General features: G+C 61.2%; 1 protein-coding gene across 3 annotated transcripts in view; it reads left to right on the top strand.

Moving 5' to 3' along the window:
• AGPAT4 (1-acylglycerol-3-phosphate O-acyltransferase 4) overlaps window positions 1–23815 on the top strand; it is a 56223-nt gene that overhangs the window by 6644 nt on the left and 25764 nt on the right. For all 3 annotated transcript variants that reach the window (XM_054722662.1, XM_054722663.1, XM_054722665.1), the window contains exon 2: window positions 21727–21974. In XM_054722662.1, the coding sequence (XP_054578637.1) occupies window positions 21727–21974 (248 nt within the window). The remainder of the gene's footprint in view (window positions 1–21726; window positions 21975–23815) is intronic.

Raw genomic sequence — 23815 nt, 5'->3', positions numbered from 1 at the left:
AAAGCCTCAGGCACCAGCCGGCAGAGGCCGCCCCTTCAGTGAGGGGGTATTCCTTTTGACAGAGGTGCGTATGGCTAATGGCACCGGATGCTTCTTTATTATCGAGCAGTTTGGCCCATGGGTTGTGCTGGGCAGAGGGGGAGGAGTGGTTAGCAGGTGACTCGTCCGTCTTGTAATTTTCTTGCATCTTCCCCCTTGGCTGAGCTTCCGGCCGGGCCGGGAAACATTTGTTGGTGCACGGAGGGGCGCAGTGGGCTTTCTGATGCTGGAGACAGGAAGAGCGTGCAGAGGCTCGTGTAGGCCGCGCGAGAGTCCTGGCCGGTCCCTGGTCGACGCCCCTCCCCCTGCAGGCGACCTCCAGGGACAGCCTCTCCCAGAGGGAAACGCGCCCCCGCCTCCGGCCGCGGGCTCCCCAGGCCTCCTCCTGCCACTTAGGCCGCGTTCCCGTCACACCTCCGTCCACGTCTCATTCCGGCAAACCAAGGAGCTTTCCACACCGTCGGCGAATGGCCCGAACCACGAAGGCCGCGACCTTGCTGCCATACTTCCTGTTTGTGTTTCCTGGGGTCCCCGCGCCTCTGGGCCGGATTGTTTTGCCCACGTCACGTCTGTTTCCGTGTGGAAGTCCCATGGGCTACGTGGCCAAGCTCATCGGGAGCGCCGCCCCCTCTGCGGGCCTGGCTGCGGAACCCCGAAGTTGGCAGGTTCCCTTCCTCCCCCTCCTCCTCCTCCTCCTCCTCCTCCTCCTTCTTAGTCATTTAGATCTTAGAGGAGATGGCTCCTCCCTTAGGTGGGAAGAGGAGGAGGAGGAGGAAGAGGAGGAGGAGGAGGAGGAGGAAGAGGAGGAGGAGGAGGGGGAGGAAGAGGAGGAGGAGGAGGAAGAGGAGGAGGAGGAAGAGGAGGAAGAGGAAGAGGGGGAGGAAGAGGAGGAAGGGGAGGAAGAGGAGGAGGAAGAGGAGGAGGAGGAGGGGGAAGGGGAGGGGGGAGAGGAGGGAGAGGAAGAGGAGGAGGGGGGGGAAGAGGAGGAGGAAGGGGAGGAAGAGGAGGAGGGGGAGGAAGGGGGGGAGGGGGAGGAAGAGGAGGAGGAGGGGGAGGAAGAGGAGGGGAGGAGGGGGAGGAAGAGGAGGAGAAGGAGGGGGAGGAAGAGGAGAAAGGGGAGGAGGGGGAGGGGGAGGAGGAGGATACCCCGTTGACCAGATCTCGCCCCTCTGAGCAGTCCTGCTTCGAAGCCACTTCGTGGTCATTCCCGTGCAGGGTCCTGGAAAGGAGGCGCTTTCTGAACTTCATGGCGGTGGGAGCGGACACGAGAATTCCTGAGGGAGTCGGTTGTCCCCGGGCTGGGCGGTGACAGGGACCCGCAGAGCCATCAGTCGGTGGCCGGCCACCCTGAGGGCCATGAGGGCGCGCACCGCCACCCTCCCCGGGGGCCTCCTCGGAGCCGGTCTGACGGAGACTTCGCGGTTATTCTTCCCTCCGTCCTCCGAACAGACGGAGCGGGCGGAAACGGGGCCACTGGGCATTTTACAGATCGAGAGGAAAGTGAGGGAAGCTTCCCCACCCGGCGTCGCGATGAGGGACAGAGCTGAGGTCTGAGCCCAGGCCACCGCCTTCCGGACCCCGGTGCCGGCCCATCGCCATGGAGCCATTCCATCGTCCACCCCGAGGGCCGCACGGGCCGGGCACACAGACATCCACCCCCAGGGCCGCACGGGCCGGACACACAGACGTCCATCCCCAGGGCCGCACGGGCCGGGCACACAGACGTCCATCCCCAGGGCCGCACGGGCCCGGACACACAGACGTCCACCCCCAGGGCCGCACGGGCCGGGCACACAGACGTCCACCCCCAGGGCCTCACGGGCCGGACACACAGACGTCCACCCCCAGGGCCTCACGGGCCGGACACACAGACGTCCACCCCCAGGGCCGCACAGGCCGGGCACACAGACGTCCACCCCCAGGGCCGCACGGGCCGGACACACAGACGTCCACCCCCAGGGCCGCACGGGCCGGACACACAGACGTCCACCCCCAGGGCCGCACGGGCCCGGACACACAGACGTCCATCCCCAGGGCCGCACGGGCCGGGCACACAGACGTCCACCCCCAGGGCCGCACGGGCCCGGACACACAGACGTCCATCCCCAGGGCCGCACGGGCCGGACACACAGACGTCCATCCCCAGGGCCGCACGGGCCCGGACACACAGACGTCCACCCCCAGGGCCGCACGGGCCCGGACACACAGACGTCCACCCCCAGGGCCGCACGGGCCGGGCACACAGACGTGCATCCCCAGGGCCGCACGGGCCCGGACACACAGACGTCCACCCCCAGGGCCGCACGGGCCGGGCACACAGACGTCCATCCCCAGGGCCGCACGGGCCGGACACACAGACATCCATCCCCAGGGCCGCACGGGCCGGACACACAGACATCCATCCCCAGGGCCGCACAGGCCGGGCACACAGACGTCCATCCCCAGGGCCGCACAGGCCGGACACACAGACGTGCACCCCCAGGGCCGCACAGGCCGGGCACACAGACGTCCATCCCCAGGGCCGCACAGGCCGGGCACACAGACGTCCATCCCCAGGGCCGCACGGGCCGGGCACACAGACGTCCATCCCCAGGGCCGCACAGGCCGGACACACAGACGTCCACCCCCAGGGCCGCACGGGCACACAGACGTCCATCCCCAGGGCCGCACGGGCACACAGACGTCCACCCCCAGGGCCGCACAGGCCGGGCACACAGACGTCCACCCCCAGGGCCGCACGGGCCGGGCACACAGACGTCCACCCCCAGGGCCGCACGGGCCGGGCACACAGACGTCCACCCCCAGGGCCGCACGGGCCGGGCACACAGACGTCCACCCCCCGGGCCGCACGGGCCGGACACACAGACGTCCACCCCCCGGGCCGCACGGGCCGGGCACACAGACGTCCACCCCCAGGGCCGCACGGGCCGGGCACACAGACGTCCATCCCCAGGGCCGCACAGGCCGGGCACACAGACGTCCACCCCCAGGGCCGCACGGGCCGGGCACACAGACATCCATCCCCAGGGCCGCACGGGCCGGGCACACAGACGTCCACCCCCAGGGCCGCACAGGCCGGGCACACAGACGTCCATCCCCAGGGCCGCACGGGCCGGGCACACAGACGTCCATCCCCAGGGCCGCACGGGCCCGGACACACAGACGTCCACCCCCAGGGCCGCACGGGCCCGGACACACAGACGTCCATCCCCAGGGCCGCACGGGCCGGGCACACAGACGTCCATCCCCAGGGCCGCACGGGCCGGGCACACAGACGTCCACCCCCAGGGCCGCACGGGCCGGGCACACAGACGTCCATCCCCAGGGCCGCACGGGCCGGGCACACAGACGTGCAGCAAGTATTTCCGGAATGAGGAGCAGCTCTGCGGAGATCTTCCCCTCTCAGCCGCCTCTCCTGCGGCCTTTCCACGCGGGCGGCGGGAACCTGGGCGCGAGCAGAGCCTCAGGACGGGGAGGAGGAGCAGTGCTCCAAGGCCGCCTGGCTCCGGGCTGTTTCCCGGTGACGGTGACGTGGGGGGGGTGACGTGGGGGGGCGGGAAGGCCTGGGTGAGGCAGCTGAGGACCGCGCAGCAGCAACCATCAATTCAGCGTGAGCTGGCCTCCGACCGGCCTGGGACCGAGGGCTGAACTTGGCTGAGGTTGCTCTAAGGACCCCGAGCTCAGGGGTCCCCACGGCTGTGGCGGAGGCTCGGAGGCGTTCCTTCCTGTGGTTGGCCGTCAGCCTCTATTTCCAGGTTTGAAGGCAGAGGGTTGTCTGAGCAGACGGCGGGGCTGGCCTTGGAGCAGCCCGTGGAGGAGAAGGAGGGCGAGGGGGGACCAGGGCGTGGTCTTTCCCCCCTCGGCCCCTCCAGCCGGCCCCTCTCTCAGCCAGAGGCTACCCAGGCTGATGCAGTGCTCCAGTCTGCCCAGACCACGTGCCCACCCCCCGCCCCCACCCCGGCCCCGGCCGCTGCCCTGGTCCGCACGCAGTCACACATCACCGGAAACCTCCTCCTCCAGGTGCCAGCGGTCCTGGCTCCTCCCTCCGCTTCCCGCTCCTGCCCCGGGAGGGGGCAGACCACAGAGGTGGCAGGTCCTTCCCGGATGTGCATAACCCTCGTGCCATCCCCCACCGCCTGGCCCCGGTCCTGATGGTCTCCCTCCGTCCCAGCCGTCCTCCATCAGCAGCACTCTCCCTACGTGCTGTCTTCCTCGCTCCGTCGTAAGGACTGCCCTGGAGCGGGCTGGAGGCAGGGGCCCTCCTCGCACGGTGGCCGTGCCTGGCAAAGCCCCTGGCCCCGAAAGGAGAGAGGTCACGGTCAGAGGTCACAGTCAGCTCTGCCTCGCCGGGGCCTCCAGCCAGGTCCTCCCCGGTGACGTCTTGTCGGGCAAATTCTCAGTCTTGACACTGTTGACATTTGGGGACAAATAATCACTTGTGGGCGGCGCTGCCCTGTGCATTGTGGGATATTTAGCAGCATCCTCACCTCTCTGCCAGGAGTGTCCCCCCCCACGGAGGCTGCAGACAGAGCCCGCCCCCCGCAACCACTGCCTCGGGGACTCCTGTGATCCCGGCAGGTCACCCCGATCCCAGCAGACCGTCCCAGGATGAACGCGCCCTCCCCAGGGTTACAAAGACCCGTCCCAACCAAAGGGCAGGTCATGCACTTAAACTCGTGAAGAGACAGGAAGTAAGAGAACACGCAAAGGCAGCTAGGCGAGCAGAAGCGCTCAGCCTTGGAGCCAGACCTGCCGGGGAAGTCACCTTGGAGCCCGGGAGCCCGCTGGGCAGGGCTGGGCGGTGGCACCGCACCCACCCCATCCAGACGCCAAGGAGGGCCGGCCCCTCCTCCCCCCTCCGTGGAGGAGATTAGCAGCTACAGAGAGAGGGGAGGGCCCGCACCCCGGGCCACCCGAGGCCGCCTCTTCCCCTCTGCGGACTGGCGAATGGGGTAGCAGCTTCCCGGCTCCACACCCAGCTCCCCTAGCTACTCCCTGGCCTCAGCACCCGCCCTCTCTCTGTCTCGAGTGCTTCTCACTGGGAGGAGACGCTGCTTCCCTGCTGTCCTGCGACCAGCCTAGGCGCCCGCTCAGGTAGGGCCCCTCCCGGCCCCAGGCTGGTGCACTCCAGGTGTCCCTGGCCAGGCGGTATGGGCCGGGTGGCCGGGTGGCCGGGCGGTCTGGGCCGGGTGGCCGGGTGGCTGGGCCGGGTGGCCGGGTGGCCGGGTGGCTGGGCGGTCTGGGCCGGGTGGCTGGGCGGTCTGGGCCGGGTGGCCGGGCGGTCTGGGCCGGGTGGCCGGGCAGTCTGGGCCGGGTGGCCGGGTGGCTGGGCAGTCTGGGCCGGGTGGCCGGGTGGCTGGGCAGTCTGGGCCGGGTGGCCGGGTGGCCGGGTGGCTGGGCAGTCTGGGCCGGGTGGCCGGGCGGTCTGGGCCGGGTGGCCGGGTCGTCTGGGCCGGGTGGCCGGGTGGCTGGGCAGTCTGGGCCGGGTGGCCGGGCGGCCTGGGCCGGGTGGCTGACCCTTGTCTGCTGGCTTCTCCCCTCCAGGGTCAGCAGGCGGGCGTGAGCCTGGCAGGCCTGTGCTCCCAAGCCCCCCGCAGTTCCAGAACCCCTCACCACACGTCCCCCCGAGTGTGCGCACGCCCCGGGGCACAGATGAGCAGACGGTTCTCTGGGGGACGGGGCGACCCCTATGGAGCATTTTAAGAGTTTGGGGAGGAGTGAGCCAGCCTGGGGGGGGGGGGCTGCAGAGGAGGGACCTGTCTGAGAACTGAACTAGGAGCCGGAGCTCGGAATAGGTCACTGGTCGCGGGCGCTGACCCTGGGGTGCTTTCCTGTCACGTTCTCCCCGAGGCTCGCTCCCTCGTATTGGCTCCGCAGTGAAATCGTTTATGCGCTTCGATGCTAATCACGCCTCTCCCTCAGCACCGCCCTGTGCCTTATCTCCTCTGGTCTTATCTCATTATGTGGGGACTCCTGCCCAGCGGGGGCTGAATTATCTTCTTATCTGACCTGAAACTGAGGCTCAGATTGGGTAATCTGGAAACCAGACAACCAGTGGGTCCGGGCCGGCTGTCGCTCCTTGAGCCGATGCAGCAGGGACAGGGTTGAGTCACATCTTAGGGTTTATTCCAATAATGCGGGCAGCATGGGGGAGCAGCAGGTCACCCACAGACATCTGCTCTGCACCCCCATCAGCCTGCTGCTTCTGTCGGGTAGAAGGAGAGAGTCCTCGGGAAAGGAGGCAGAAGGAGGCAGAGTGGGTTTCATGGTCACAGGCAATGTGGGCGGGACTCCTGGGTTCGGGCAACAAGGTTGTCAATCTTTCCAGGAGAGCAGGCTGCTCTGAGGATGGGGGTGGGGGTGGGGGTGGGGTGGGGGACGGAAGGGTGTACACCTCGCAGCCGGGTTAGAATGTCCTTCCCGTAATCAGAACAAAACCGTCAGGTTAGCAGCGTGGTTAGCACGTCTTGTAGCTGATGGCGAGCCCCGACATTCTGTTTCTGCCCCTGACAAGCTAGGGCTCCCGCAGCCACAGGCCAGGGATACCTCGAGCCCAGACTGGGCCTCTGATCCGCACAGAATTAGACTCCGCTCGCCTTCTGTGCGCCGCACCCCTTCCCGCAATTTCCCCGCGTCCTTCAGGGTGAAAGGTGAAAGGGCCTTCCATCGCGTACACATGTGCAGAGATTCTCTCCCCTCCCCCGCCCCCCCCCAATCCTGTGGAGACAGAGGAGGAGGTTGAGACTGGCCATGTCCTGGAAGCCTCGGCCGTCACCAAATCCTCCTTTGGCCCCATTTCCAGAGAAATAACAGGTTTGACGTTCAAGTCGGGGGAACGGAGAGAGGACCAGAGAGAGACTTGGAATGTGCCCGGTTATTCCAGTTGTTCACACTGGCTTCGGCTTTAGCCAGACGGGACTTCCCCTTCCCCGTGGCTTGTCTCCCAAACGCCGGGCTGCGATCTGTCCTGAAGGCCGTCGGGTCTGGAGCAGCTCAGAGGACACATCTTCGGGAGCTCGAGCCGTCCCTGCCGGGCTGGGATCGGGGTGCAGGGCCCCGGGCTGGGCATTCAGGGGAGGTCTTAGGGGAGGATTAGTAGGATATTCATCAGTCTTATGCTGATGTTCCAAAATGAGATTTAGTCTCCTAAGCCGTCCCCGGGCGTGGTGCACAACTGGCCCTGACTGGACTTCTGCTGTCCGTCTCCCTGAGGGGGTGAGTTAAGCTACGTACCCTCTGGTTGGGGAGGACAGCAAACCATTTACTCCCCAGTGTCCTTGGTTTAGGGAGGTGGGGTTTACTAGCTGGACGCAAACTGCTGTTCTCTGCCTGCCTGCCTCGGTTCCCTGCCCGCCTGCCTCGGTTCCCTGCCCGCCTGCCCTGAGCCTTCCCCGGTCTTCCTAGTCTGTGGAGTGAGGGCCGAGCGCCTGTCTTGCTGGCTCGTTGGTTGACACTCAGGAATGTGAATGTTCTGATGTTGCCAAACCAATGGACCCATTTCTTTCCCTTCAATTATTTATCTCCCCGCTGGTTTCATTAACGAAATGACGCTGGTCCTGGCCGGCCACCAGCGTTCATTCACGAGCTCCCTCCGTACGCGCCTGCTGCGTGCAGGCCCCGCGGGCCCCCGGGGTGCGGGAGGCCACCAGACGCCCGCTGGGCACAGCTCTGCCCACGCAGGTTCTCGGAGCTCTGCGCCCCGTGGCGTGGCCGTCGAGGGGCAGTGGCTTCCGCAGCTCTGAGTCCTGAAGTGTCACCCAGACGTCACCCGGGGGGCCTGCTGGAGCCAGTGTGGCCACGCACCCCTGTGGGTGCCTCGAGAGCAGTGAGCATCGGCAGGCAGTCCAGCTCAGGACGCAAGAGGAATGACACACCCACCGGTAGCCTTTCTTTCTTTAGATATTTTTACTGATTTCAGAGAGGAAGGGAGAGGGAGCGAGAGACAGAAGCATCCATGATGAGAGAGAATCACTGATCGGCTGCCTCCTGCACGCTCCCTACTGAGGATCGGGCCCGCAGCCCAGGCATGTGCCCCTGACCGGAATCGAACCCGGGACCCTTCAGTCTGCAGGCCGACGCTCTGTCCGCTGAGCCACACCGGCGAGGGTTAGACTCGCTTTCTTAGAAACTAGGAAGTCCTGGGAGAGGGCTGTCTGGAACCAAAAGCAGCCTCTGAAGGGGAGACAGGTCTGATCCCCCGACGGTTCCCTCTGGTCCTCGGCGCAGAGCCTGGTCCTCCCAGGTGGCGGCGTGGACGCCAGGGCTGGTCTCCCTCGGCTCCCCAGCCTCCCTGCACAGTATCCCATGGCCTTTGTCCACAGGCTACCCTCAGGGTCAAAGGTGAGGGCCCTTCCTACCTCAGGCCCAGTCTCAGGGAGATCAGACCAGCAGCCGGGAGGCCCCGCAGCGTCCGGGTGGCACTGACGGCACGGCGCAGAGGCTGGCACCACCGCAGACACAGCCGTCCCACTCTGCTCCGGCAGGCGAGGCGAGTGGGCCTGCTCCTGCTCACGCCCCGCGGGCTCCTCCCCGTTGTAGGGCCTCAGCCATGCTTAGGAGCCGTGCCAGTGTGCGGTCCCACCCCTGGGGACTGCTCACACCCTATCTTCTGTCGGCCCATGAGTTGTTTTTTTTAAACAATGTTATCTTACCTAATAATAGACAAACATGTAAAATTGACCGTACCTCCGCTACACCCACAGCCAATGAGAGTGAGTATGCAAATTAGAAGGCCAAAATGGCAGCCGCCCAGCTGCTCCGGGCGCGGAGTGGCCAGGCCAGGCAGGACGCCTGCTATGAGAGGGAGGGCGGGGGGCGGGGGATCTACAGGAGCGGAGTGCCGCAGCAAAGACAAGACTGCGGACTCCGGAGTCTGCAGTGAAGACGAAGACGGCAGACTCCGGCCTGAGCGAAGGCCTGGGTCCCGGGTGCCGGAGGAAAACCGGGGCTGGAAGCCAAGGGAAGGAAGGCCTATTGTACGAATCTCTGTGCAACGGGCCTCTAGTGAGATATAATTCACACACCATCAAGTATACGGTTTAGTGACTGGTACTATGTTCCTGTTCAGTTGTGCAAGCACCTTCACTTTCTACTTTTAGGATATTTTCCTGACCCCAAAAGAAACCCATCCCGCCGAGGCCGGTTTGGCTCAGTGGATAGAGTGTCGGCCTGCGGACTGAAAGGTCCTGGGTTTGATTCCTGTCAAGGGCACATATGTTGGTTGAAATTTCCAGTGGGGGGCGTGCAGGAGGCAGCTGATCGATGTTTCTCTCTCATCAATGTTTCTAACTCTCTCCCTTCCTTTCTGTAAAAAATCAATAAAATATATTAAAAAAAAAAGAAAGAAAGAAACCCATCCCCATAGGCAGTCCGTGCCCAGCCCCGGCCCCTCCGCGTGGGACAGACACCAGTCTGCTTCCTGTGGGTGGGCCCGGCCCCGGGCCGTCTGTGTCCACAGGGTCAGACAGTGGGTGGGCCTCCGGGCTTCTTTCACTTAGTCCCTGTGTCTGAGGCTCCCCACGCTGTACGCACAGTAATTCATTCTTCGTGGCTGAGCCGTATCGCAGGGTGTGGGACGTTATTGGACGTGGCTGTTCCGTATCTCTCAGCTGCTGTGAGTCATGCTGCCGTCCACATCCACGTCCACGGTTTAGCGTGGACTTCCGTTTTCGTGTGTTTTGGGCCGTTCATTTCTGGGTCACGCGGTAACGGTTGGACAGGTGAGGCGCTAGAGTCGTGTTTTCCTCCCCCCCCCCAAACCTCCGAGCTAAGGAAGCGTGTTAGTTTGCGTAGATGTCTCGGACTTTCAGGTCCCAGTCGCTTTGCTGTGCCGACTCCATCCATGTTTTCACAGCATCAGGGAGGAGACGTTCACCGTGAGGCGCCACAGGACGGCGTGAAGGAGCCGTGGCGGGGGCGCTGTGGGTTTGAGGCCTTCGCGGTGATGGCATGGCGCTTGACCTCGGGCCCTGCGGGAGGCCGAGGGTCCCTGACCTCGCCCGTGAGCCTGTGGCGCAGCGTGTGCAGCCGGGCGGGCGCTGTCCCTCCCCCGGGACAGTGAGCCGGGTCTGCGGGTGCGTGCCTGCTTCTGAGCAGCTTTGGGCACTCGCTTCTCTGAAGCATCGTGTTTCCAGAACTCTCCACGCTGCCAGGATTCGCTCTCTTAGAAACTAGGAAGTCCTGTGCAGAGTGTCAGCTGAAACCACGATGAATGTGCTTTTGGCAATGAACCCATTTCTTGTTCACTGACCTCTGAGAATTAACTTGCTGTTGGGCTAAAGCTTAGCTCAAGGATGAAAGGAGTGCGTCTCGCAGCAGTAAACCGCTTGCTGAGCTATGCTGTCCACGGGAAGGACCCGTTGCCATGGCACCTCGAGGTTGTGTACGGATGTATGTTCCCCGTATTCCCTGACACTTCGTTCCTTCTTACTGCGGACAGAGGATGGGCAGAGATGTCGAGAACAAAGCCAGGGGAGAAGACAACCAGGGACTGGTCTACATACATGTCGCTTTAACTTAACCATGTTCAGTATTTCGGATCAGTGGTCTTATTCACCCTCAGCGGTTTTGTGAGCGAGGGCCGATGGGAATGCCAGACCAGGAAGCAGGCTCAGAGAAGGCGTGGACCGAGCAGATTAGCGACCAGACCAGTCGAGTCCTAGAGCTTCCCTGAGCTGCCATTCCTTCACCTGCGAAATGGGCTCACTGATCAGTCAGAGCATTGTCAGTGTCGAGTCGTGTGTGCTCACATGCTGAAGGAACCGGAAACACTAAAAATTTGAACGTTTCTTCTTTTTTAAACTTAATATGTTACCCAGGGGGTAAACACTCCTGGTAGAATAGTTCCATGAATCGGCATCCAGAGCACTTCCGAAGCTCAGGGAACCGCTGACTGTTTTGTCTTGTAAAAGTGGGCTCCTCCTGGACACGTTTTGTTGACGGTGTGTCTGATAGACACCTGTCTGTCACTGCCCATGCTTCCCCGTCGCTGGCCTTCCCGGCCTCCTGCCTCCTCCTCTTCCAACTTAAAGGTCTACTCCGAGAAGAGTTTTTAGAAGGAGCAGAACTGCCCAGGCTTCCTTTTAATATTTGATAGTCATTCCCCGTGTATCCACTTGTAATTACTCCTAACTCTCTAAGCCATTTGTGGCATTCTCGGCCTCCGGCACAGAAGCAGCTCCTGACCTGAAAGCAGAGGCGGAATCACAGTCTGGCTGAGTCAGACACAAAGACCCCATTGAGTGTAAAGGAGACCCTCACGCTGGGGGGCCCTCGAGGTGGACTGCTACTTACAGTCGCCAATGACAACCACCAGACACACCGGGTGGGGAGGGGAGCTCGCCGGCCCCGGGGCCAGCACTGGCCACTGCCTGCTGCCCCTCGGCCTCCGGTGTCCCGTGTCCCGGGCCTCCTGGGTCTGCGTCCTGCCGTTCCTGTGGGAGCTCTGGCCCCGGATCCTCAGATGCACCCTAGGAAGGCGGCCCAGGCTCCCTGCCACCCCCAGGCTTCCGTTCCCTGCTCTCTAATCCATACTATGCCCCCCCTTTTTCACAGGGTAACGTTTTTATATTTAGAATCGGGCAGCTGGACTCAGGTTAGACGATCCCAGCTTTGTTGGCAACATCCAAAGCACCATAGTCAGAAGCCAGGCGAGCGTATGCCTGCTTCTCTCCATCAGGCCTGAGCAAGGTGGCGACCTTGGCCTTGGCCTCATCAGTGTCGCAGCTTCTTCACAGCCTGTCTGATCTGGTGCTTGTTGGCCTTGACGTCCACAAGGAACACAGTGTCTCGTTGTCTCCGGGCTCCTTCCTGGCTGACTTGGGGCCGGGGGTTTGACGGCGCAGTGGTCAGGCCTGTCTCTCGGGGGCGCTCTTCCGAGGACGGGTGGGCCTCCGGAGCCTCCGGGTCGGGCGTCGGAAGGTGTGAGGTGCGGGTCTTGGTTTTGTGGCTGTGCCCCCCTCCGCGCTGCTTCGGCTCGAGGGGGCGGGTTCCTTCTTCACTTTGGCGCCGTCCTCATGTGTCCCTTCTGAAATGGAACTTCTTTCCCCCGCCCCCCCCCTCCCCCCGCTGTCCCCCCCGCAGGGCCTTCCTCCGGGTAGATTTCTGCAGGGTCAGCGCTGGCCAGGCCCTTCCGAGCGTGGAGACACGTGAGAGGGAGAGTGCGCCCCTCTGCTGCCCGGTTCCCTCGGGCACCGGGCTCCGTGGGCAGGCTGGGGAGGGCGGTCTGTCACGCAGGCGAACCCTTCGCCGCCGAGGAGACGGGCAGGGGAGGGCCGAGGAGGGCGAGCCCGAGCTCCTGGGCAGTTTGCCTCGTCCCTCATCCCTGCATGATGGGGCTGGCCGGCCTGCGCCCTGGACGCCAGGGTTTCATGGATAAAATGAGCAGCTCAAGTACGCGTGTTGGTATTCACCGTGTGAAACTGTAGCGTGAACTGACGGAGCGGGGAAGGGTTTTTCAATAAGTGTCTTGGCTACAGCTGGGCGAGTTCTTGGAAATAAATCCATTTTGATCCCCCGAAGCATCACAGCCAAAAATAAATGTCAGGCGGCCACGTGGTTACTTACGGGGAAACGGGCCGAGAGAAGAGGAAGAAGTTGGGTGGAAAGAAGCCCTTCCTGAACTTCACAGATGAAATCACAGGTCAGCACACTAATCCAAGCCTCCATAAGCCAGACATAAAAGTAAACCAAATGCGCCCTGGCTGGGGTGGCTCAGTGGATAGAGCGCCGGCCTGTGGACTGAAGGGTCCTGGGTTTGATTCAGGGGCACATGCCCAGGTTGCAGGCTTGATCCCCATAGGAGGCGTGCAGGAGGCAGCCAATCAGTGATTCTCATCATTGATGTTTCTATCTCCCTTTCTCTGAAATCCTACCTTATAATAGGGAAACATGCAAATTGACCGCACCTCCGCTATGCCCATGATTGGGCCTGCGAGAGGCTGGGGGCGGGACTCCAGGTGGCCTTTCCGGCTGTTGAGAAGACCAAGATGGCGGCTCCAAAACCTCTCAGTTCCAGGGGTCCCGCCACCCGGGGGGCGTGGCCGGGCCCAGCCGGGCCCTCCCGGGGTGATCCAGGCAGTGATCGCCACCAGGGGGGGCGTGGCCGGCCCAGCCGGGCCCTCCGGGGGTGATCCAGGCGGCCATGCCACCCGGGGGGCGTGCCCTGGCCCAGCCGGGCGCTCCCGGGTGATCAAGGCGGTGATCGCCACCAGGGGGGGCGTGGCCGGGCCCAGCCGGGTGCTCCCGGGTGATCAAGGCGGTGATCGCCACCCTGGGGGCGTGCCCGGGTCCAGCTGGGCGCTCCCGGGTGATCAAGGCGGCGATTGCCACCGGGGGGCGTGGCCGGGCCCAGCCGGGCGCTCCTGGGGTGATCAAGGCGGCGATCGCCACCGGGGGCGTGGCCGGGCCCAATCGCCACCGGGGGGGCGTGCCCGGGCCCAGCCGGGCGCTCCCGGGGTGATCAAGGAGGCGATCGCCACCCGGGGGGGCGTGGCCGGGCCCAGCCGGGCGCTCCCGGGTGATCAAGGCGGCGATCGCCACCCGGGGGGGCGTGGCCGGGCCCAGCCGGGCGCTCCCGGGTGATCAAGGCGGCGATCGCCACCCATGGGGCGTGCCCGGGCCCAGCCGGGCGCTTCCGGGTGATCCAGGCGGCGATCGCCACCCTGGGGGCGTGCCCGGGTCCAGCAGGGCGCTCCCGGGGTGATCCAGGCGGAGATCGCCATCCTGGGGGGCATGGCCGGGCCCAGCGGGCGCTCCCGGGTGATCAAGGCGGCGATCGCCACCCGGGGGGCGCGTGGCCGGCCCCAGCGGGCGCTCCCGGGTGATCAAGGCGGCGATCGCCACCCGGGGGCGTGCTCGGGTCCAGCAGGGCGATCAAGGAGGCGATCGCCACCCGGGGGGGGCGTGGCCGGGCCCAGCCGGGCGCTCCCGGGTGATCAAGGCGGCGATCGCCACCCATGGGGCGTGGCCGGGCCCAGCGGGCGCTCCCGGGTGATCAAGGAGGCGATCGCCACCCTGGGGGCGTGCCCGGGTCTAGCAGGGCGCTCCCGGGGTGATCAAGGCGGCGATCGCCACCCGGGGGGGCATGGCCGGGCCCAGCGGGCACTCCCGGGGTGATCAAGGAGGCGATCGCCACCCGGGGGGGCGTGGCCGGCCCCAGCCGGGCGCTCCCGGGTGATCAAGGCGGCGATCGCCACCCATGGGGCGTGCCCGGGTCCAGCCGGGCGCTTCCGGGTGATCAAGGCGGCGATCGCCACCCTGGGGGCGTGCCCGGGTCCAGCAGGGCGCTCCCGGGGTGATCCAGGCGGAGATCGCCACCCGGGGGGGCGTGGCCGGGCCCAGCAGGGCGCTCCCGGGGTGATCCAGGGGGCGATCGCCACCCCACGGGAGGGTGGGCGACTTGCCCAGCTGCTCCCAGGGTCCCTGGGAACATTGCAGGCATGTGGTTGCTGAGACCCAGACCAGGCTTCTGGCCACAGATTCATAGCTTTGCGGAGACCTAGGGCAGGGATCTGCTTCATCTTCAGAGAGACAGAGGTTCTGCAGTGCCCCCAAGACGTGGGTGGGCCCAGCCAGGGATCAAGGGGCATGGAAGGACTCTTGGCAGAGGGGCAAGGACCCTCACCCCTGAGGCGGGGGTTGAAGGGTGGGGCCACCTCAGTGAAGGGGTGCTGCACTGCAGGGTACTGGACTGACTGATGTGATTCAGAGAAGCTCCCAGTGCTAATGGGCCTCGCTCAGGCGGCCTTCACACTTCAGAGGCAGTGACTCCTGCTCCTGCCTTCACCCAAAAGCAAGCTCGCTACACCCTGCCCCATGGCAGAGCATGCCTAGGCAGTGAGTGGGAAGCCTTCCACCTGCTTCGGAGAGGGGGGGTGCAGTAAAGAATGGGGGGAGAGGAAAGAATGTGGAGCATCCGCAATGAAGAGGTGCTTGAGAAAGAGGCTGGGAAGCCTGACTGGAAGGTTTGTTCTGTTTGCTGGGCTGCTGCCCCTTAGGAAGCACAAAGAGCATGGCTCTGAGGGCTTCCTGTGTGCTCTGAGGGCTTCCTGAGTCAAGTTCCACAGCCAACTGGAATTGGCCTCAGTTTCCTGGTCTGTAAAATGGATGAAGCGTGTCCCAGTGCCTTCACTGATCTTTGATGGCCAATTGAGATACTATATAAAGAAAATGAGGGAAGAAGTGACAAAGAAAAGGAAGGACAAAAAAACACAAAAGAAAGATTGAAAGGAACCTGTAAACCCATTGTCACTTAAATAGGGAATATAGTCAGTAGTGTTGTAATGATGGTATGATGCCAGGTGGGTACTAGAAATATCGGGGAACACTTTGTAAAGTATATGATTGTCTAACCACTATTCTGTAACTAATATAAAACCTGAAACCAATACAAAATAATGTTGAATGTAAAGAAATGAAAATTGGAGTGAAATTTTTATGAATTTCAAAGATTAAATAAAAGCTGTAAAGGAAGGAAGGGGAGAATAAAAAGTGTTTTTCATTTTGCCACTTCATTAAAAAGACAGTTGTCTTTATGTGGTGCTTTTATGCTTTTCTAAGTCATTATCTCATTTTAATTTCCGGGCAACTTAAATACAAGATAAGTATTCCCTCCACTATTCAAAGAAAGGAAATCTTGGTGTCTGGTCCTAATGATTCAATCGTCAAGCCCTTATTGTAAAGCAGGGTTAGTAAAATTTTCTGTGCAGGGTCATATCTATACTAATAAAAGCCTTGGGGGTGATCAGGCCCGCAGGGGAGGGTATTTGGGGGCAATCAGGCCCGCAGAGGAGCAGTTAGGGGTCAATCAGGCCATCAAGGAAGCAGTTAGGGGGCAATCAGGCAGGTAGGTGAGCGGTGAGGAGCCAGCAGTCCCGGATTGTGAGAAGGATGTCCAACTGCAGGATTAGGCCCGATTCCTATGGAATCGGGCCTAATCCTGCAGTTGGACATCCCCCGAGGGGTCCCATATTAGAGAGGGTGCAAGCTGGGCTGAGGGACACCCTCCCCAGTGCACGAATTTCGTGCACCGGGCCTCTAGTCAATAATAAAAAAAAAAAAAACACACAACCCTTAATAAAAAAAAAAAAGTAAACCAAATGCAAAAGGTGGTCAATAAAATGAGCAGGAATGAAAATCTGTAGGCAAGAGATAGTGAAGGATAGATGAAAAAGCAGGTCTTTTTATAGATAAATAGATAAATGAATAACCAATAGATACTTACAGAAAAAGATAAGGAAAAAGCAGTAGTTCAAAGACTGTTTAAAAAACATCTAGCTTCGCCCAAAAATGCAAAATCAAGCAACGAGACAGGACTTCTGACATATGAAGAGTTAATCTGGTTTTTGTTTTGTCGGTGAGAGTCCCGGCACGCTTGTGCTGAGATGGGTATCTGTGTGTTGCTGGTACGGGCGTAAAGAGCTACAGGCCTCTGGAAAGCGAGTGGGCCACACTTACAGAGGCCTGAAAACGTGTGTTCCTTGAACCCAGAGATCCTGTATCTGGGAATTTATTCTAAAGACATAACCCAAAAATCGGAAAGAAAAATAAAGCTTGATGCCTCAAATAGTTACACATTACATTACTTATATTGAAACAAACAAACAAAAGCCTAAATACACTGAGTGGCCAGATTATTATGATCTCTGAACACATAATAATCTGGCCACTCAGTGTATATCCTATATAATAAAAGGCTAATATGCAAATTGTCCCTTCGACCAGGAGTTCGACCAGCAGGCAGGCCGGCCAACCGCCCATGTCCCCTCCCCCTGGCCAGGCTGGCCTGGACCCCACCCATGCACGAATTCATGCACCGGGCCTCTAATATATACACACACACACATACACACACACACACACTCTGAGTGGCCAGATTATTATGCGTTCAGAGATCATCATAATCCGGCCACTCAGGGTAGACTGCGACGCGGCAGTAACATAATGAGGACGGTACGTCAGTGTGACGGCTGGGGGTGGGCATGGTGGGGTGGACATGGAAGAGGCTCTCGCTGAAGGTTGAGGGAGGACACTGACATTGATCTAATATAAGAGCTCACCTCTATTTAAAAGTAAAACGTCTCCGCAGTGGCTTTTCTGGCGAAGCAGAAAGAGCCGTGCGCTCACCAGAGACCGAGAGGAAACAGCCCAATGTCACCGGCGGTTACAGCACTAACTTTGCTGCATTTTAGAACCTTACTACTCCCCCCCCCAAAAAAAAAAAAAAAACCAAACAAACCACATTTGTTTTTATTAATTGCAGAGAGAGGAAGGGAGAGGGGGAGAGATAGAACATCAATTGGCTGCCTCCTGACCTGAATCGAACCGTGACCTCCTGGTTCGCAGGTCGACTCACCCACTGAGCCCCGCCGGCCGGGGTAGGAACTTTGCAACTGTTATATGATGAATGTGGAATGCTGTTATAATGGGGGAAATTACCTTTAAAAATACCCGTGGCTTAGTGAGTACCATTTCCCTTCCTTCTACCGGTCTGTATTTTAACAGGAAATTCTTTGTGTTAAAGGGAAAAAAACGTTGACTCCATTCCTCAGCCGGCATCCAGCCCCGTGCTGGGGCGTAAGTAGGCAGTTTGCTTCCGTCTTACTTACTCTCGTGTCCGTCGGGTGGACCGCCTCACGCAGTTTCCGTGTTGGTGGGAGAGGGTTCTGGGCTCGGCCCCGCCCGCCGGGTGGCGGGTTTCGGGGGGATCGTGCGGGTTTATCTGCGTGGCCTTTGCAGGGAGAGGACATTGCTACGTCCTCTGCCCTGTGCTTATCGTGAGGAGGAAGCCCAGGATGCTGTCGGCTCCCGCTGCCCCTTTTGTAGACGGTGCCTGACAGTCAGAGTTCTTGGTGTGGAAATGAAATATATCAGGGGATCTGGAGACTCAACTTGAGTCAGTATTTATGGACAGTATTTATGGACACCTATTGATCCTGGAAGAAGTGGGAGGAGGTCTGGGGCCTGGACGTATCCTCGGGAAGGGCTGTGGTTCAGGGGGCATGGCGCTCCCCCACATCGCACCGAGCGGCTCTGAGCGTCCCCGGGGCTCCCTTTCGAAGTCCAATGCAATGGTATGAGTCAGGCTGTAACAATAAGTAAGAACCAATGAATATTTTTTTTAATGATTTGGATCTTTTTCTAAAATATATTTTTATGGATTTCAGGGAGGGAGAGAGAGAAACATCAATGATGAGAGAGAATCATTGATCGGCTGCCTCCTGCACGCCCCCCACTGGGATGGAGCCTGCACCCCCCGCACGTGCCCTGACCGGTCATTGAACTGGTGGCCTCTTGGTTCACAGGTCGATGCTCAAGCCCTGAGCCACCCCGGCCGGGCCCAATGAATTTTTAACTGAATGGCCGGCCGGGTAGCTTCGTGGACAGGCGATGGATGAATAGAATTACCGGTGAATTAATGCGCGCTCGCAGGAGTCCCAGAATAGCTGTCCCCGCCTCTGCTTCGGGAGCCGGGATTGAAGTCGGGAAGCAGGACTCAGGCCTGCCTCGCCCCAGCACGGCCGTCACTGATGAGACTTTTCAGGAACAGCCAGTCCGCGTGACCGAGGCACCCTTCCTCCCTGAGCGCTGCAGTGTCTGCGGTCCGCTCCCCCCGCCCCCCCAGAAACAAGGGTGCTGTACGTCAGCTAATTTGGGCCTCACACCAGCAGTTCTGGCCGCCATCAATGATTCATGCCCGGAAAGCATTTAAGTGCATTTGTTTTCTAATAACTCCCTCCCCGGGTCCATTAGGCATGAATCCAGTCAGTTTGGCATCTCTTTATGAAAATCAAAGAAATAAAAGATCTAAAATCTAGCCGTATCGATCGCCCAGCTCCCCCACCCCCTTCCCAGGAAACCGGGGCCGGCAGCTGCAGGTCTCAGAACTCCAGGGTCAGCGGGAGGAGGATGGCGAGGGACCGGCCGCGCGGAGGGCGCCAGTCACTGGGGCCGACACAGGAGGGACAGAAAAGCCGCTGCGTGTGCCCTCGCCGCGCTGCTCTGATGGCCCTCAGGCACGCCCGCTCCGTGGGCCCCGCGGAGTAGACCCGCGCCCGCACGGTGCTGCCTCCAAGCTCCAGTCCCCGGCATGCACCCCTGGATGGGTGCCATGTGCCCGCCCGTGGGTCAGAGGCCAGCATCTGCCCAGCAGAACCTGTGGGTACCCAGACCGCTCTGACCCTCCCACCACCTCCAGGGGGCAGAGGAGGGAGCTGTCGGGGGCCTGCCTCAGGCCAGAGCGCCTACATGTCCGAGCGGGTCTCAGGCCCCTGCCCCACCTGATAGACCCACGGGGACAGCGCCCCCCATGGGCTTCCAGCCTTCACAGGTGTGTCTGGGGAGGGCCACCGCCCCGGTGACAATATGGTGCCGAGATCAGAGCCACGGTTCTGAGTCCAGTCCAGCCCGTCCCCTTCGGCACCGGACGGCCTCGCTGCCTGGACGCGCTCACCGGCAGCGCACGTGGGCGCTTCCCCGGAGGAGGAATTGTCTTCACAGACCTCCGGTTCCGGTTCCGGTTCTGGTTCCGGGACGGTGGGTTTGTCAGGGCTTCAGAACAAGTTTGGGAATCTTCCACGCTTGAACGTAACGTAAACATTTATTCCCGCCGAGTACCTTCTGAAGTAGTTCACGCGCTCCTGGCTGCTGGATGTGCAGCGGCCGGCCGGCTCCCCGAGCCTGCAGACCGCGCACACTGAGTCAGCTCTCTGCACCCCACGACCTCGCGACCCCGTGACTGTGGGAGAGCTGGACCGGGGTTGGGAGAGGGGCCAGTCTACCCTGAAGGAGGGCTGGACGGGGCCTGGGAGAAGGGCCGTCGCTCAGGAACTGTGGTCGGTGCAGCCGTGAGAAATGGGACTGAGTTGGTGGACCAAGGCCAAGGTCACGCGAAGCGTGGCTGCCTCGGCGTCCGTTTCACAAGCCGCGCACTGGTGGCCGAGTGACGAGCTTGAGTCTCAGACAGGCACTCCCCATGTGACCTTCGCAGGTCACCTTGTCTGACCCTCAGTTTCCCCATCTGTGAAATGGGTAGCCATCCTCCCACCTGGGGCCTGGCAGTGCATGGGGTCACGTGTGTAAATCACTCCGTTTCCTGACCCGGCCGCGCTGGCGACTGTTCGGAGCACGCGGTGTCTCGCTCCCCCTTCTTTAGATGCGGAAGCGGCACCGGCCTCAGAACCCCCCTTCTCTCCCCCCCCACCCCCCACCCCCCGTCCAGTCCCCGCCCCTGGCTGCCCTCCCGGCGGGACGGGTGCGGGCTGTCCGTCCGTCCGTTCTCCTCCGAGGTCTCCCCGCATTAGACAGAAGAGCCCCTTGGAAGCTGGTTTTCTCTGCTCAGAACCAACTGGTCCGTAGAAACGAAGACGCCCCCGTGTTCATCGTCCTAAAATAGAGCGGGACGAGGCGGGTGTGGAGGACAGGAGGAAACGCCGAGTGTAACTTCAGGCTCCGGCAGGGCGCTGGCTTCACCGGACGCCTGGTCCCGGCAGGGCTGCGGCCAGAGGGCTGCCCCCTGAAACTAAAACCAGCTGGCGGCATTGGGCTCCCGCCAGGCCCCGGCGGCCGTCTTGGACCGGGGACTTAGTTAGAGCTGGTCCCGGAGGCGGTCGGGGCTAAGGACACGTCCTCCTGTTGTGTTTTGGGCCGTGGGTCACTCTGCCCCCCAGAACTTAACGCCAAAGTCACCCCGGCCTGTCGGCTCAGCGCTGAGTGGCCGCCTCGGGCTCCACGGCTCTCGGGCCGCCTTGTCCGGAAGGAAACACCAAACCCCCAGAGCGGCTGAACGGGGGGAGCCACGCTGGGGGGCTGGGCCCAGAGCCCATCTCCGGGGCTGAGCGGGCTGTTTGCTTTACACCCGAGACTCCGTGGAGAGCGTGCGGTGCTGGGAGACCCCGCTGGCCCTCCAGATGCCGTGTGCCCTGAGCGTGAAGCGGGTGGGGTGACCGGTGGGGGTACGCAGGGCACCCCAGTCCAGGGCCTTGGGAGGTGGAGCCCCCAGGTCACCCTGTGTGAGCTCAGGGCGGTCTTGCCAGGAGGAGCGGCGTTGGAGCCGAGCTGGGGGATGAGGTGAGGGTGCTGGGGAGAGTGCGTTCAGGCAGAGATGGCCGCTGGGGGGACCCCAGGAATGCAGGCGCTCCCACTGGCGTGAGGAGCTGGCAGGGCTGAGTGCCGGAGCCCAGCCGGCCGGGCGCTTCTCGGCGGTGGAGCTGCGGACCGGCGGTGCCGCTCGGCCTCGGGGTCTCGGTCCCCTGGGGTGACGGCAGTGCCGCCTCGCAGGGGGCCGGGCAGCTAGAGGGGCCCCTGTTCGGGAAAGGCGGCCGCTGTGCCCGCACTGAGGAGGCTGAGCAGGGACAGACCAGCCAGCGCACAGGCATTTCACCGCCGAGGCTTTGTTTTCGGCGGCTTTCTTCTTCTTCTGTCCCCCCTGGACCGGCACAGCCCGTGGCGCCCAGCGGCGCGGCTCAGTGGCTGGGCACGGGCCTGGGAGCAACAGGTCCCCGTTCGCTTCCTGGTCAGGGCACGTGCCGGGCCGTGGGCTCGATCCCCGGGGGGGGGGGGGGGGGTGCAGGAGGAGCCCGTCGATGATGGTTCTCTCCTGCTCTCCCTTCCTGCCTGAGAATCGCTAAAACACACCTCACACAGACGGCACACATCGCGTCCTGACGTCTCCCGTTGGCTTCTCTCTAGACGCTCCGAGCCCGGCCCTGCTTCCTCCGGGAGGACCCGCGGGCGAGGCGGTTCCGAGGGCGCCGCCGCCATGGACCTCGTGGGGCTGCTGAAGTCGCAGTTCCTGTGCCACCTCGTCTTCTGCTACGTGTTCATCGCCTCGGGGCTGATCGTCAACACCCTGCAGCTCCTCACGCTCCCGCTCTGGCCCATCGACAAGCAGCTCTTCCGCAGGCTCAACTGCCGGCTGTCCTACTGCGTCTCCAGCCGTAAGCGCTTCTCCTCTCTCCCCCCTCCCCCCTCCTCCCTCCTCTCTCTCTCCTCTCCTCTCCTCCCTTCCTCTCTCTGCCTCTCTCTCCCCCCTCTCCTCCCCTCCCCCCTCCTCCCTCTCCTCCCTCCTCTCTCCCCCCTCCTCCCCCTCCTCCCTCTCCTCCCTCCTCTCTCCCCCCTCCTCCCTCTCCTCCCTCTCCTCCCTCCTCCCTCTCCTCTCCCCTCTCTCCTCTCTCCTCCCTCTCCTCCCTCTCCTCTCTCTGCCTCTCTCTCTCTCCCTCCCCTCCTCCCTCTCCTCTCTCCTCCCTCCCCTCCCTCTCCTCCCCTCCCTCTCCTCCCTCTCCCCTCTCTCCACTCCTCTCTCTCCCCCCTCTTCTCCCTCTCCTCTCTCTCCTCCCTCTCCTCCCTCTCCTCCCTCTCCTCCCTCTCCTCCCTCTCCTCTCTCTCCTCTCTCTCCTCCCTCTCCTCCCTCTCCTCTCTCTGCCTCTCCCTGCCTCTCTCTGCAGCCGGCTCTGCAAATCAGGCTCTTACAGGCTCACGGGGCTCGCACTGCGTGCTACGCTACATATGTATTTGCTTCTTCTTTTGTCTGGATGTGGCTTGAAGTTGTCTATTTTTGTCCTCGCTCTTAACATATTGGTTTTTGAGTGAGTGACACCAGTAGCACACCATTCAGCAGGCACAGAGGTGTCCTACGCAGAGTCGAGGTGCGTTCTGTGTTTCTTTAGGTTTCCTCCTCAGGAGGCATCGGTGTTACTGATTCCTTGGTTGTCCCTACAGGAATGCATGTGTGTGGGAACATGGGTCTTGGGAGTGTGTGCGGGTGCAGGCATGTGTCTGATGTGTGTAGATAGATGATGCAAACACATATTTGAAAAGCTAAACGGCAATTTAATGTATTGTTTTCTTTCTTGCTTCTTTTCTTTAACTTTATATTTTGAAACTAGAGGCCCGGTGCACGAAATTTGTGCCCTGGTAGGGTCCCTAGGCCTGGCCAGCGATCAGGGCCGATCAGGGCCTTCCAGCTGCCGACCAGGGCCTTCCCTCCCCGGCTGCCGGCTGGCCCTTCCTTCGTTCTGTGCCACCCCCTGGTGGTCAGTGCACGTCATAGTGAGTGATCGAATTCCCAGTCTCCAGGTCGAACTCCCGAGGGGACACTTTCCATATTAGCCTTTTATATATATAGATGATTGTAGATTTTCACGCAGTTGTAAGAAATAATATCGAGAGATCCCATGTGCCCTTCAGCCAGTTTCCCCTGATGATAACATCTTCAACACCACAGTATAGTATCCCAACAAGAAAATTAGCATTCACACAACCCACCAACCGTATTCAGATTTCCCCATTTTATATGAATTCCTGCGTGTGTGCGTGTGTGTGCGTGCACACGCGCTTGATTATACTGGACTATTAAAACATGACCAATCCAAGTAGCCTGGATTTCAAAGATGAACATGAAAAAGACGGATCAGAATAATGGGGAGTCTAGCGATGGCTTTAATAGTTGATGGACCGTAAATCTTCACCTGTTCTCCACAGGAGAAAATGCAGCTCATCAGTAGCCAATATATATGGGTGTGTATGTATTTCAAAATATGAGCTCTTTCAAATTAAGCCATTTAAAAATCTCTGCAACCTTAGATTATGCCAAGAATTGCTGTCATTCTGAAACCCTTTAGATGAAGCAATCCAATCTGAATTTGAATCAAGACAATAAAAGCTGCATACAGTGTCCAGATGGATTACTATGGACCCAATCCATTATTTTTAAACCTCAAGACACTTGTGACGGGAAAGAATGATAGGAACATCCTTATTTTAAAAAATATATATATAT

The sequence above is a fragment of the Eptesicus fuscus genome, chromosome 10 (assembly GCF_027574615.1).
Source record: "Eptesicus fuscus isolate TK198812 chromosome 10, DD_ASM_mEF_20220401, whole genome shotgun sequence".
Classification (NCBI taxonomy): Eukaryota; Metazoa; Chordata; class Mammalia; order Chiroptera; family Vespertilionidae; genus Eptesicus; species Eptesicus fuscus.
This window is presented reverse-complemented; position numbering and strand designations above follow the sequence as displayed.